This window comes from Protopterus annectens, chromosome 10.part0 (genome assembly GCF_019279795.1).
Source record: "Protopterus annectens isolate FY-2018-M chromosome 10.part0, PAN1.0, whole genome shotgun sequence".
Lineage (NCBI taxonomy): Eukaryota > Metazoa > Chordata > Ceratodontiformes > Protopteridae > Protopterus > Protopterus annectens.
The window spans coordinates 703,309,416-703,324,749 of NC_056744.1; the positions used below are offsets into that span (position 1 = coordinate 703,309,416).

The 15,334-nt window shown below is 40.8% G+C and overlaps 1 protein-coding gene across 1 annotated transcript in view; it reads right to left on the minus strand.

The window, feature by feature from the left end:
* Positions 1–15,334, minus strand: part of TM2D1 (TM2 domain containing 1) — a 728,199-nt gene that overhangs the window by 675,889 nt on the left and 36,976 nt on the right. The window contains exon 3 of the mRNA XM_044085534.1: positions 11,409–11,517. Coding sequence (XP_043941469.1) covers positions 11,409–11,517 — 109 coding nt within the window. The remainder of the gene's footprint in view (positions 1–11,408; positions 11,518–15,334) is intronic.

Here is a 15,334-nt window from a genome sequence, read left to right on the forward strand (position 1 = left end):
AACCTGCTGAAATGTGCGATAACCAGAACATCAGTATCGATATCAATAGCTCAAACTAGAGTAAGAAATGAAAAATATTAATCCTGTTTAGTGACAGTCAGGAGAAATTGATTTAAATCTGAAACTAGTTATGTTGAGAAGGTGAGAAGTGTGAAGACGACTGACAGTGAATGTGATGAACTGCAATTCTCACCATTTATCAACCCTATGTTAAATCTATATCTGGTTGGGGAGCTGAAATGGATGAACTTCACTTTATGTTGTTGTTTTCCAAGACGAGTATAAATAGATGAAAGAAATAACCAAAAGTAAAACAAATTTCCACTTTCCAAGTATAATTTGCATTAAATAAATACTTTACTACATTAAAGTAATACATAGCAAAAATATTGTAACCAAAGGAGGGGGTGTATTTTTTTTTAGTGGATACAGTTTGTCTTTTTAGTAACAAAAAAGGCAAGAAAGCATCTCTTTAAATGTAAGACCTAGAAACAAAAAAAAAAAAAGTATAATGTTTTGCCTGAAGTACCAGTTCTCTAGGAATCAACTAAATTGATAAAAGTGACAAAAAAAAAAAAAAAAAAAAACCACTATGAATAATGGTGTGATCTGTTGCTGTTGGGGCGGGGCTAGGTTATGAATGCTCATGTGGATCAGAATTAGAACTGCAGATGAAGTCTATGGCAGTGGTTTCTTCACAACCTCAAGTTAAAAATGTTTAAAAACTGAAAAGGAAAGTGAAGAATGCACAATAAATGGTAGCTGCATTGTGTATTATGACGGTATCAGTTGGCTTTTTCTCCCCCCCCCCCCTTTTTTTTTTTTCATAAGCAGATCTCTGGTTTTAGGTAATCAGACTGCACTTGCAGGACCAGCTTAGTGAACACTTTTTTGAGCTGAAATAAAACAGTCGAGATGAGGAAGATGTCACTTAAAAGATATTCAAATAATGCATTCTAAGGGAACTTTTTTGGCAGATTAGTCTAAGGGTTAGCACTTAACTTACAAAAAGGCAATTAAATCTAGCTTTGAGATAATGAAAATAAAACCAGTGGAATAGAGAGAGAAAACATGTCAACCATTTTCCTGCAAACACTCTGGGCACAGAGTAGAACCAAACAGCAATATCATACATAGATACAGTAGTTCACGAAAAGACAAAAGTAGGATTGATTACTGAAATTGCTGCACCCAGTGATTACAGGGAGGAGTCAGTTCTAGGCACATTATGGGTGCTAGAGGACTGCGTTTGGCTAGCAAAGATTGAAACAATATTAATTTTATGAACTTTAATCATAATTCGACTTAGGAATGGGGTCCATTCCTGTCATAGTACTAGAAGAAACCCAAGAGATTTGGAGAAATTAAACCGCAACACCCTGTACCAAAAGTGAAGTACACCCAAAGCGAAGTAGACAAATCATCTGTTCAAGGACTACAGACAGTGACATGCTAGAAGACATCCATCAAGTCCAGCAACAGAATTAACAGGAACACAATCCTCTAGATTCACCATTCTAAACCCGATGTACAGAATGTGTTTTCTGATGTTCAAAACATGACAAACATCTCCTAGCCCCTTCAGACAGAGAAATACCATGATTTTCAGGCAGAAACTAGGGCAATGTGGAAGAAGGATACCCAGACAGTTCCAATAGTAGTAGAAGCAATGGATCTTATAAAAAAATAATTTACAATTGCACTTATATATGTTACAAATGCATGCAATGCCATATGAAACTGCAGAAGGAGTCAATACTTGGCACACTGTGGGTGCTGCGAAGAGCACTTCTGGCTAACAAAGATTGAAACAATACTAATTTCATGAATTTTAATTCTACGTTGACTTAAGAATGGGGTTCATTCCCATCATACCTGCCCTACCAATCCTATTGCTAGTGGTAGAACTGCCCTATTTGGAGACCTGGCAAGTAGGGTCAAGCTATACAATACTACTCAATATGTGGGGGCATATATTTCTGCAGTGAGTTTCTTCTTTTTATTTTTGGATGACTGGTTGAACTTAGAAGATGAAGTGGAGGCAAATGCTAAAGATGTCCTCATACCTCCACTGTAGATGTGAAACATTTTCTTCTTTGGCGATCCAACCACAGGAGAACCTCTGCCTAGAAGAGGATTCCATGACAGCAGATCTAAACTCACCCATAAAGGAATACAACATGAGCACATCAGATTAGGTGGGCAAGTACCAGAGCCTACTGCCTTAGCATAAAGCATGGAGACAGATTAACCCACAAGAAAGCACACAGTACAAACCAAAGTTAAAAGTTTTAACTGGTCTTTCTTGATCCCAGGCAGAACAACCTGAAAAGTTCAATTTTTTCCACTGGCTGAACAAACAAGAAGGGCTATGATACAGACGTGCAAAACACATTCTTGGGCCTCAGTGATACAATCAAAAACACCCTTTTGTCCACAGCAAAAGCCTTACACTCCTTACCAAGCAGTTAAGGTGGATAGATGCTGTGATCCCACAGATCTATGCTCAATAGCACAGCTCAAAGAGGAGTAGGCTAGCTCAAAGAGGAGTAGGCTAGAAGGTTTTCAGTCTTGCACTCTACTGAATTACATGTCTGTAGAAAATATCTGCCTGTAAGAAGCCCAGGCTTTATGTGAATGCTCCACGGCTGCAATGACAGCATCTCTGAAGAGAGGCTCCAGGGGATAGCATGAACCAAAAATCCCACCCCCCAAGAAACACATTTTAATAATCTTTTTGTGGAAAGTCAAGGGATTCATACGTCAGTCCACTTAATGAACCTAAGGTTTTCTCCAAAGGCACAATCATCCGTGGGTGGGGGTTATAAGTGGGACACATCTGAATGCTCTTGCATGCCTCAGACAGGAGGGCCTCACCACTCTCTCAGTCCCACTCCAAGGGCCTCACCACTTTCTCAGTCCCACTCCTAGGGCAAAGTGCCAATGTAGAACTCCTCCTTAATAGCACCAAACTGAGAAAGGCCATGGTGCAAAAGGAAAACATCAGACATGGCACAAATGTTCAAGGATGCATCTGTCAAACACAGCACAGGGTCAGGAAAGGCCTGAAAGTGAGGGGAGGAGCTTGCACTGCCATCAGCTCATGCACCCTATGGGTGTATTCCCACATCTTAGAAGTCCCAAGACACACAAACAGCAACCTACTGTTAACAGCCCGAACTGCAATATCTCAAGTGAGAGACACTGCTGGGCCCTCTACATTCTGGGACACTAGGGCCTACTGAATGCCGAGGGCAGTCTGATAAGAAGAAAATCAGACTACAACCAAAGAGCACTAGCAAAGTGAGTCATGGATCATACCCTGTCATTCCCATGCTTACAAGCCAAATACAGTTAAGCAGGTGCTTAAATCCCATGATGCACCCAAAAAGGTAGCAGCTGACACTAAACCTCTTTCAGGCACCTTTACTTCCCTCTGACATGGAAACTGAACATAAATTCAAACCACTCGATCAAGGAGGAGACTGGGAAGCCCTTAAAATCACTGAGAAGAATGACCTCTAGGACAGTAAATGCTATCTGCCCTCCAAATCCTTCACCTTCGCACAGTACTACAGAACGGGCCTGGCACGGAGAAAATAACTTTCCTGCGAATCCCTACATTGGGCATACTCCACTGTCACCATTCTGTTAGACATACAGTAGGGCCTGTAGATCCTCTCCCCTGCATTTTTAGGTAGACAGCTTTATCAATACCGCATTTTAGGCTTCTCGCCCAGACGATAGAGGCAATGCGGAAATGGTACTGGCCTGTAACTTGGTGGACATATGAACACACTGCTGGCTTGCTCGGAACTGAGATCCAAACTGTGAGAAGCAAAAGAACTACCAGGCATAGGAGCTAGATATGGTCTACAAGTTCAGCAAGTAAACATTATGACATGTACCCCAGCTGAAGAGAACAGTAGCAATGTTGGAGACAGGAGAGAATCTCTCAATCATATGCATATCAAGGGAATGACACTAAATCTAGTTTCTGATATTTCAGCAAAAGGAGTATGCATTGCTGAATCAGTTTAGAGATGGTATTATATACATTAGTTTGTTGGCTTAAAAATGATTTATATGTATTTAGAGTTCACAGACTAGTCTGCAGGCAGTTATCAGATGAAACATAAGTAACTATTAGTTTTCTCCGTCAACCCCTAAGCATCCTACAGTTTCTCAAACCTATTTTGACATATAGGCATCAATACCCCTAACACAAGCTGAACAGCACAGGGGTCCACCAGAAATCCCCTGGGAAGACTCGTCAGTTTTTTGGTAGGATCCCAAAAAAAACTTAAAAGTCCTTTTAGGAAGATCCTAAAACAGTTGCATTAAAAAAAGAAAAAAGTCTGCACAGCAAACTCCTGGGTGATACTTGTCTCAGCATTTTACAGTTCCTTTTTCATCTTAATCAAGTCAATACATATGAAAATATCTGTATGTAAATCAGTCTTACTGATAAAAGTTTAGTTGATTATTCTTCCGTTATACAATATAGTGGGCATAAGGGGGAAAGATGCACAAACTAGTCTGCCTACATGTTAGAAAGCAGGCAAAATGTTTAACGACGATGCATTCAGTTTGTTCAACAGATTTTCTGGCTTGAAAGTTTGAAACTGCCCTTCAAGGAACATTTTCAGTTAGCTCATAGCTTTTTCAAAGCCTTAATGAATCTACAGTTATAATGGTACAGTTTTATAGTACATAGAACTAGTCAACCTTTTACAGGAAAAAGCAACCTTGGCAAAATGGACAGCCACAAAAATATCACAATGATGAAGAAAATGAAACACTGCTATTAACCCCCTCAAATAAAAAGTAGAGAATTGTAATACTACTCGGCATATGTTTTATATATCACACATTTCTCTGCATTACCACCCAGATAATTTGCTTAATGAACCATATTTCTATATAAAGAAAAAAAACTAAAGAAAAAAAACTTTAAATGATAGTATATTCTGTAGAAACCTGGGCAGTAAAGGCAGAGCAGTTGAAGAAGCTAAAGGTGATGGAAATTAAGTGCCTGAGAAGGGTGGTAGGATGCACACTGCAGGACAGACAAAGAAATGAAGGCATAACAGCAGAAGCCAAAGTAGTTCCAATTGCAGAAAAGATCAAAGAGAACAGATTACTGTGGTTTGGAAATGTGCAGAAAAGCAGAAGACAATCTGGTGAGGAAGATTTGGGACAGACAGGAGGAAGGTAAGAGGAAACGAGGACCCCCAGCAAAGAGGTGGATGGATTGTGTGAAAGAAGATCTGCAAGTCAGGCAGGAGGAGTGTGGCACTGAATAGAGTTGGTGACAGTTAACACAATACCCCAACCCCATGTAGAAAACATGGGAAAAAAAGGGGGCTGCTGATGACAATATTCTGTAGCAAAATTAAAATAATTTTGTGTCACATTCGGTTATATGCTGGCAACTGCAACACCAAAAGCCCATCATACCAAAGATCCTGCTCACTATCAAATAACCATAGCTAACTTGTAAAATGCAGCAGAAGGTGTGTTTACAAACTGAAGAGAACCTAAATATTCTCTACATCTAGTCTTCCTCAAGTAATGACCGCTCCAAAGTTAGAAGTCGGGATACATGTGCAATGGATCAGTATAATGACAAAAACAGAAGAAACAGGCATTTGATCTGGCAACATGGTAAGAAATGCAAAAAAAAGGTACAGATGTGTAAGCTGCACTTAATAACAGTAGATGTTTACAATACAGGTTATATCCTGCCAATGATATAACAGCCGGCCAGCTTCCAAACCTTCAGGGCATCTTCCATGCACTCAAACTGTCAGGCAGCTCAAGCAGAGCTGTCTTAAAGAAAAGTTTGAGTGTGAAACCTTTCCAAGTTTTCCTGCCAAAAGAGAGAGAGAGGGGAAGAGGCTGAGCCCTGAAAGGGCAATGCTAGGAACAACACAAAATTAAACTTCACACCCTATCATAAAAAACATGGGGAAAGGAGGGAGGGAGCTCCTACTGCAGCAGTGATCATTCGAACATCTACTGTTATGGTAAGCTCAACTTATACAACTGTACTACGATTCACCATACTGGTCACTGCTGCAGTAGCCTTACTATATGGGTATACTGGTTTACATTTGAATGTGTGAAAGCACATTTGAACGTGCACATCAGCGAACTGTTTAGACGAAAAACCAAAGTGCCTACTTCCTTAAATGTTGAATAAATATCAAATTTCGACATTTCCAATCGCTCCACCACCAAAACAAGTGCTACCTTGGGTCAAAAAGGGGGTGAGATTTTGGAATTCGGTGCTTCGGTTTCCACTGTTTTGGAATTTGTGGCTTGCTGTTCGTAGCAACAGTTTCGAAGATGTTGCTGAACATTCAAAGGTAAACTGGGTATATTACCTTAGCTAACCACATTTGGGAGGTGGAAGGAAAACAAACAGAGTCCCTGGAGAATGGTCCTAGAAAAGCTTGATCTGAACCTAGACATGGAATCAAGCTTATAGTGCGATGAAACCAAGAAGCTGTAGAGCGGCTAAAAGCTCACAGTGTGTCCCATGCAACTACAGAATGGTGCACGGCCCAAAAACTAAACAGTAAAAAAGTAAAAACAAAACAGCTACCATCACCAGTCAGCTCTCCAATAAAGTACTTTAATGTCACATAGAAATTATATTATAAATTACATCATCTAAAAATGGAAATAATACTTACAGCATACCGGTTTCAGCTGTAAGCCTTCATCAGTGCAGGACTGCACTGAAAGAGAAGGCCCATGGGAAAACATGCTGAAATGCCTAATAAATGAAACTCGACAGAGAAATAAGAATGGCCATAGGATATTAACTTACACAAATATTAAAAAACACAAACATTAAAAAACAGAGAACAACTAGTCCTGAATGGGTGCAGGTTAAGTTGTGTCACCAACTAGAAAAAATTTCCATCTGCTAATATAGGATTTTCTTGTATCAGGCTTTCTTTTCATCATTACTATCTGCTGCAGGTCTTTGGTAAACAGGTGCCTAAAAGAAATTAAGCCCCATCACCCAAGCAGTCAGATGAACATAACCGATGCTAGGATGTATCAAACACCCATGTTGTTTTGCGATTACATCCAGTCTGTAGGAAGATTGTGGTAACTGGCCCTGGTCATCTTGAAAAGAAAAAAAAGAGAACCACTGTAATCTTGGGGAATTCCTTCTGAATCTTTAGAAGTATACCCTGGATATTAGTGGAAAGGGTGAAAAGAATACAAGAATATTCCTGTTCAAGGAAAAAGAAAAGGCATCCATCTTCCAGTCCTCCCCGCATGGAGCCCTGGAACAGTGCCCTGCCAATTGATTTTTCAGAGAGGAGTCAAACTGGTATACCTGAGAAACTCCCCAAAGATGGATCAAATCTTGGAACATCCCCTGAGCTAGCTTCCATTCATAGGGGTCTACCCTGGTCCTGCTCAGCTTACCTGCCACAAGGGTTTGTTCTAATGGAATGTAGGATGCCTGTAGAGTGAAACTCTGCTGTGACGCTATATCCCATGCTAACATGGCTAGTCTGCAAAGGGAATACTACCTGGTCCTTGATGTACCACAACCGTTGTATTATCTGTATCCACTTGATTCAGAAAGCTGACTGCCTTGCTCCGGGCAAGCATCTCCTTGATATTTATGAGCTTGTATCTGTCCTATTTGTTCCATACCCCTGCACTTTTATCCCTCCTGAAACTGCTCCCCAAGCAAAGTCTGAAGAGTCTGTGGTGACTGACTGCTTTGGAGCAAGGAAGAAAAATGAGAGACCTGGATTTAAGATACCTGTTGTCCCCACCAAAAGAATTCTCTTCTGACAAACCCCAGCACTGAGATTTGAAGAGATAAAAGGAGTCTATCCTGGAACCAAGAGATTTCAGATTCCACTGTCTCCTTCTCATGTGGAGTCTTGCCAGGGGTATCATTAGAATCCCAGATGCTATGAGACAAAATCCTGAAGTATTCCCTCACAGAGGCAACCGAAGTCTGAGTGGAAGACTAGAAAGAGATCTAAAAGATCTATTTTTCCTGGGGAAGAAATGCTCTTTGAACTGTGGTGTGTAGTTGACATTCCAGTAATACAGTCCTGTGTGAAGGAGTCAAGAAAGAATTTTGAATGTTCTCTTGGAATCCCACCTTGGGTAAAAGCTCACTCATCCAAAAAGAGAGATTCAAGAAACTGTGAAAAAGACTCTGCAAAGACAAGCAAATAGTTTTAAATATGTAAAAATTTCAATATCCCATAGCCGGCAATGAGCTATAATTGGAGCAGACAGTTTGTGAACACTCTTAGTGCAGTTGATAGTCCAAAGGGCAGGGCCGAGAACAGTTAATGGGATCCAGACACAATACATTAAGAAAAGTAAGTTTGAAGCCTGGATGAATAGGGTGTGATATGCCTCAAGTCTAATGTTACCAGAAAACTTAAGCGGAAAAAGAGGTAATAGGTTGTGAAGCTACATCATTCTGAATTTCAGAATCATCACAAACAGGTTTATGAAAAAGATCCAGAACTGATCTCTGAGCATTTTCTTTCTTTGGCAATAGGATCTCTGTTAAATGAAAACCCTTTCTCACCTAGGTGTGTACTAGGCTAATGGCCCCGGAGCCTTTACATGCCTAAACCATAGTATTACCCTGCCATCTTGCCACCCAACCTTAGTTCCCAGTGCCTCTGTCGAGCAGAGCCACTGGAATGATCTTCGGGGTGAATTTTCTACTTCCCATCCACTCATCAAGATTTCTCTTGAAGAGGGTCAGTGAGGTGCTCTGTTTCACATGTATGGGAAGTCTATTCCATAGCATGGGCAGTCTCAGGGTTATGAACCTGTCACTCCAGCACGTTCTGTTGATTGTGGTAATGAGGTTGAGGTCTCTGGAGCATGTGGTGCGGAGGGATTGGGATTTCTTTAGATGTAGCATTTCTAACACAGCTGTATCAGACATGGCTTTGTAAGTCAAGCAGAGATTGCCTCTAAGTAGGCGATATGAGACCGATAATAGCTGGAGTTTGAGTCTGTCCACATAGGACAAGTGTTTAAAGCCTAGGATCCTCTTTGTGAGGTACTGTTGTGGCCTCTCCAGTTGTTGCAGGTGTCTAGTGAGCACCATGCCAAATGGGGCATTGTACTCTATGACTGGCCTAATGAGGGAAGAGTAGACTGAGACAATGACCTCTTTCTTCTTGGATGCAAAACCCTTAGTAATGAGATGTGCCACATACAAGGACTTTGACACAGTGGCAATGTGGTGGTCAAAAAAGAGAGGTTAGTGTCGACCTGTATTCTCAGATCTCTTACGCCTTCTGTGTTCAGTGGACTACCATCAATGTGGTCATTCATGGGAACTGGGTTTTCCCCAAAGGGGATGACGACACATTTTTTGGCATTGAGCTTAAGGCCATGGTTCATACACCAGTCGTCGGTCTCAGTGAGGTCTTTCTGTAGGATGTCAATAACACTTGGGGAGTTAATGTCAGCTCCCAACTTGCAATCGTCTGTGAACTTTGTCAGCCAGAGTCCCTTCGTGTTGGCCTGGACTTCAGAGAAGTAGATACCAAACAGGAGAGGACCCAGGACCGATCCCCTGTGGGACTCCACTCGTGACTGGTCGGCAATCTGACTTGGAGTCAGCTTTCACACTGTGGGTTCTATCTGTGAGCTAATTTGCAACCCACCTAGTGATATAGGGGTTGATACCTAGCTTAGTGAGTTTTTCTATGATTCCTGAGTGGGAAATGGTATCAAAGGCCTTGAAGGGAGGCTGTATGAAGCATCTTGCCTCCCTTGATCTGGCCAAGGCCTTTGATACCACTCAAAGTAGTCGACCAAGTTGAGCAGGCATAATCTACCCTTCACAAAACCAAACTGTGTAGGATCCAGAGTTTGGAGATTCCCTATTTTTTTTATTTATTTTACATTTGTTGACCGGGCTAGTCCAGCTGGATATATGTCCATTTTCAGTGGAGGCCCGGGGAGAAAAGCTCCAACGAAATTTACAAATAATACACAGTAATGGTCTAAACAAGTTTAAAATTCTTAAAACATTAAGACAGGACATAAAATCTTTGGAGAGAGGCAAGTTAAAACAAAGTTATAACATATATTTGCTATACAGATTCTAAGATATAAGTTTCTAATATTGAAAAATTAGAAAAAAGTAGTAAAAGTTTTTTTTTTTTTTTTTTTTTTATCTCTCTAGTGTATTATGTGAGGAGGAGTTTAGGCGGGAAGGATACAAGACAGGTATCCTTGTTTATTAGGTCCATGATGATGCATTCCATAGCTTTGCATATCAGACTTGTCAGGCTAATGGGCCGATAGTTCCCAGGGTCTGTAGTCACTCCTCCTTTGTGGAGAGGGATGACTATAGCAGTGTGCCATTCAGTAGGGACAAAGCCTGAGGTGAGGCTGTGATTGAACAGAGCACAGAGGAGATATGCCAGTTCACACTGTAGTTCATGTAGAACACAGCCAGGGATATTTTATGACGGAAAAACACTGTAAAAAGCAATTTAGAACACTATGCCAGCCCCACAAAAGAAAAGTAACCAATTTTTCCACAGAAAAAATGTTTTCAGTTGCTTTACACTACAGTCAAACTAAAAAAAAAAACCACAAGTGCTTCATTTAAATGTGTGTTAAACGTTTGAGACAGTCTATTAAAACACAACATTCCAGTTTTTAAAATAACTTTCCTGAAAAGGAAAATCATCAACAAAATGAAAATGGAATTTTTCCCCACAAAGGAACTTATCTGCCCAACAAAGTAAAGCACAAGCTAGCCATCGATCCTCAAAAGCCTTACAGGAGCATACTCTTCAGAAGTAGTAAAGCTCTGAAGGGCTTTGCACCGAAACTTGTCTTTTAGTCACCTCTGCTTCAGCTGCTTGGTAGTTTGGACATTTGGAAGGGGCCCAAAAGCTTTGGAACCTGACGGGCTGCTATATTCTTGGCAGGATATAACCTATATAACCAAGGCTACTGCAGCAGTGATCAATATGAAGATCTATAAAAATCAAGAATTTTTAATTAGGGCTTAATAACTGAAAATAGTTCCTGACTCATAGGAAATCTATTGAGCACTTTGCCAGTAGACATTTGAAAAGAGAATGTTTACTTTGATGCTCTGTTCGACAAAACAATCACCAGGATAGCCTACTTAGTAAAGAATACAGGGAATAGGAAGTGACATTTCAAATTAAAATACATTAGCACAGTATGCTTAAATATGCTTCTGAAACAAAGGAAAATGACACAGGTTATCACTCAGCAATAAAGCTTCATACAAGAACTGTGTTGACCAGCAGTCCAGAACATCTTCCTAAATAAATTTTACAAAAGTATTTAATAAAATACTTGCATATTGTGACAAGAAATGGGTTTGTAATACTTACACATTACGGCAGGAAATGTTTTTGTAAAATCCAACCTCCTTTCCTGTGAAACGGCTTACAGTGCCATTTTGATCCTTACATGTAATGTTTGGGGCAGGCAGGCAGGACACTGAAGCAACAAAAAATAAATAAATAATTCCATTATTCAACAAGCTAATTTTACAATAAGTTATTTCTAAACTGCTTTCTCAGCAGTAATCCCAAATTAAGCAAGAAAGCTTAAATGTACATTAAATAATGAAAGAATCATTCTGTTGGTACTCAAACACAAATTAGATAATAACACCATGGGTGCTCTAAGCCACTTTGGTGGAATGTTATTTGTACAACAAATATGCATGTAAAATACCACACAGACTAAAGCAATAACAAAGACATAGCAATAAAGATATCAAAAATAAAGACAAATCAACTCAACTGGCAAAGCTGGGGATCCCCATCTATGACAATGACAAACATAGCAAATAAATGCACTGAACACAGAAATGCCAGACTATTCTCATTAACAACTACAAAACAATGTCATAAACGGAGTAAAAATGAAAAGGGGAAATAAAAACTATAAGCTGACTATTTAATAGGCCAAACTGCTCTAAAATAGACTGCCTCTTTCCCTCCAACATATCCCAAATATAAAATGAATTGCCAAAAAATTGTGATTAACAGGATCCCTAACTGAAAATAAATAAATAAAGGGCCAGTCCACCTCAGGCTGAGCTTGCTTTTAGAACCAGCTTGCTCAAAACTGTAACTGAAGCGGATGGCACACCCCTTTACCTGGCTAATCAACATTTTTCCTACATGTTCCCCCAAAAGGAATAAAATAACCGCAAATACCCAAAAAAGACACCTCTACAACTTTTAAGTCCCTGGTCCACGTTAGGAAAAAAAATAAACTGCCTTCCTCCACATGTTCGCTCCAACCACAGTGAATAAGATTTTAAAAGAAAGTGTGTCCGTACACAACCCACATCTCCTTCACTTCCCATGTCACAAACTATACCGACCAGTGGGACAGGACTGACATTGCATTCAGTGTTTTTTGATGTGGTTCATCACTTACTCTTCCCATGTCACTTTGGTTCTTATAAATAAGTTTTAAAATTTTGCAATTACTTAATTCGAACAATGTGCAACCTTCTTTTAGTACAAGGATTAAATTACTGCTGGTTTGAATAAAGCTTTTGTACAAGGACCATTACGTCTTTTGTTCTTATCAGTGGTTTAATATACATTCCGTTTCCTCACAGGCATTTCTGCTCATCAATGCCCTATGATGTTTGCTGACACTAGTGCCATGCCCCCGATTCAGGCTCAAAGCTGAAGACCGCTGAGCATTCAATTAGTGGATTTGCATCAGATAAATTTAACAAAAAGTATGCATAGAAATAAAAAAAATACAATTAATTAATTTCTTTTATGCAATAAGATGTTTTCTTAACCTGAACTGTTCAAAATGGTACAGCAGTGGTAGCCATTCTGAGGTAATATTTATAATGTGTAGACAACCCCACATTTCAGTGAAGCCCAACCTGACACAAAGGATGAGAAAGAAAATCACATTAACAAATCAGAAAAGTGGTTGACTTGCCTTCTTATATTACCCATTGTCTAGTTCATTAGGGAAGCAGGAGAACAACCCAAGTCACTTACAATGTTCTGAAAAGGATTACTTTTGAAAATTAGAAATTATGTACTCACCATAACATTCCATCTGAGTAGGTACTTCATTTGTCTGCAACCTGTGGGCCTCGGATCCGACCTCGGATCTGACTGGCAGCTTTCCAAGCTTCAAGATCCGAGCTCCTAGCTCCTCCCCTCTACCCATAATCCCCTGTCACCACCACACTACCTCAGATTGGTTTTGCTGTATCACCTGATAAACCTGTAATAAACAGGTTCAGATATTCTCAAGAATCATAAATGATCCTAGAAACCCGATACAGGTTAGGGGAATGGCAGGGGGGGATGGTTGCAGACAAATAAAGTACCTACTCAGATGGAACGTTATGGTGAGTACATAACTTCTAAATCTGAAGTAGTTACTTCATTTGTTCTGCAACCTGTGGGACAGAGTCCCCAGCTACCTAAACAAAGAAACCTGGGTGGCCTATGGAAGGATATTCCGAAGCACCGCGGAGCCAAAGGACGCCCTGCTTCTAGATATCATGTCCAGCTTATAAATGAGAAATAAACATATGAGCAGAAGACCAAGTGGCTGCTGAACATATGTCGTCCAACGGCATTCTGGACCAGAAGGCTGCAAAAGTTGCGATGGACCGTGTGGAATGTGCATGAATTTTAAATGGGGTTGTTTTGCCCTATGCCTTATATGCCTGAGAAATACATTGACAAATCCCATTAGCCAGTGTCACTTTGGATATAGGTTTTCCCATGGATGAAGGAGCAAATGACACAAACAGTTGATCAGCCTTACGAACGTCTTTGGTCCTGTGCAGGTAAAAACGCAACTGTCTATGTACATCTAGTGTATGCAAGATGTATGCTCCCTTATTTTGAAAATTCTTGAAAAACACTGGCAGATTGATAGTCCGATTGATATTTGCCACAGATGCCACTTTTGGTAAAAAAAGATGGGTTAGTCCTGAGAGACACTGTCATCGTGAAAAATAAGATAGGGAGGTTTCATGCACAAGGCTTGGAGCTCTGAAACCCTTTTAGCAGAAGTTATGGCTACCAAGAATGCTGTTTTCCAGGACAGAAAATTAAGGGGTACAGAAGCTGCAGGTTCAAAAGGAAGTTTCGTTAAAACTTGCAGAACAAAGGTCAAGTCCCAAGGGGCAGTCACGGATTTTACCGGTGGCTTGAGAAGGAAAACGCCACGCAAGAATGTCTTACACAGTTTTGTAGATGCTAGGGAACCTAATCAGTCTCCCACATGAAAATGGGATATTGCTGCCAACTGTACTTTCACCGTTGATGCACTGGCCCCTTGTTCAAATATCATGGACAAAAAATCCAAGACTGTAGGAATCGGAACAGTAAAAGGGTTGAGACCCTGGCTGTTAGTCCAGATAGAAAATCGTTTCCACTTGCTATTATAGATTTTCCTGGTGGACTGTTTATGAGCCGCTACCAGAATAGTTTTCACTGGTGACGAGATACCAGGAGTCCTTGCCATTAGTGGAACTGGATCAACCAAGCTGCGAGCTTGAGGTTTACCAGGTTTGGTGTTGGGCACCCTGTTGGGTGCGAGATCAGACCTGGAATGGGATCCAGGATTAAAGGGGAGGAGAGACTGTGAGACCGCAGGTATGGAAACCAGATTTGACGAGGACAGAATGGGGCTATGAGGATAATTTTGCTCCCCAACCATGCGGCTTTCTGAATGAACTTCGCTATGAGCGGAAGCGGGAGGTAAGCATAGAGTAGACCGGGAGGCCAAGCATGAATCAGAGCGTCTCTGGGGCTCTCCCCTTCTGGGGGGAAGAATTGCGAAGAACTCGCTGCATTTTGTGTTTTGGGGGGTAGCAAAGAGATCGCAGTGAGGCCAACCCCACTTGTGGAAAATTTCCTTCGCAACTTTCGGATTGAGAGACCACTCGTAAGGACTGAGAATTACTTGACTCAATTTGTCCACCAGGATGTTGGATCGTCCCAGAATGTGCGTTGCTATCAGAAAGCGGTTGGTGGATATCGCCCATTCCCAAACTCTCATTGCTTCTCGTCAAAGAGGGTAGGATCTGGTTCCCCCTTGTTTGTTTATATACCAGACCACTGACATATTGTCTGTCTGTATTGCAATCGTTCCTAGAGGTAGAAGGTCTTGGAGAGCCTGCAACGCTAGAAGCACCGCCCTCATCTCCAGAACATTTATGTGCAAGGCGGTCTCTGACAAGGTCCACATACCTTGGACGTTTCTGCCCAAACAATGCCCCCCCACCCTAGGCAAGAAGCATCCGTGG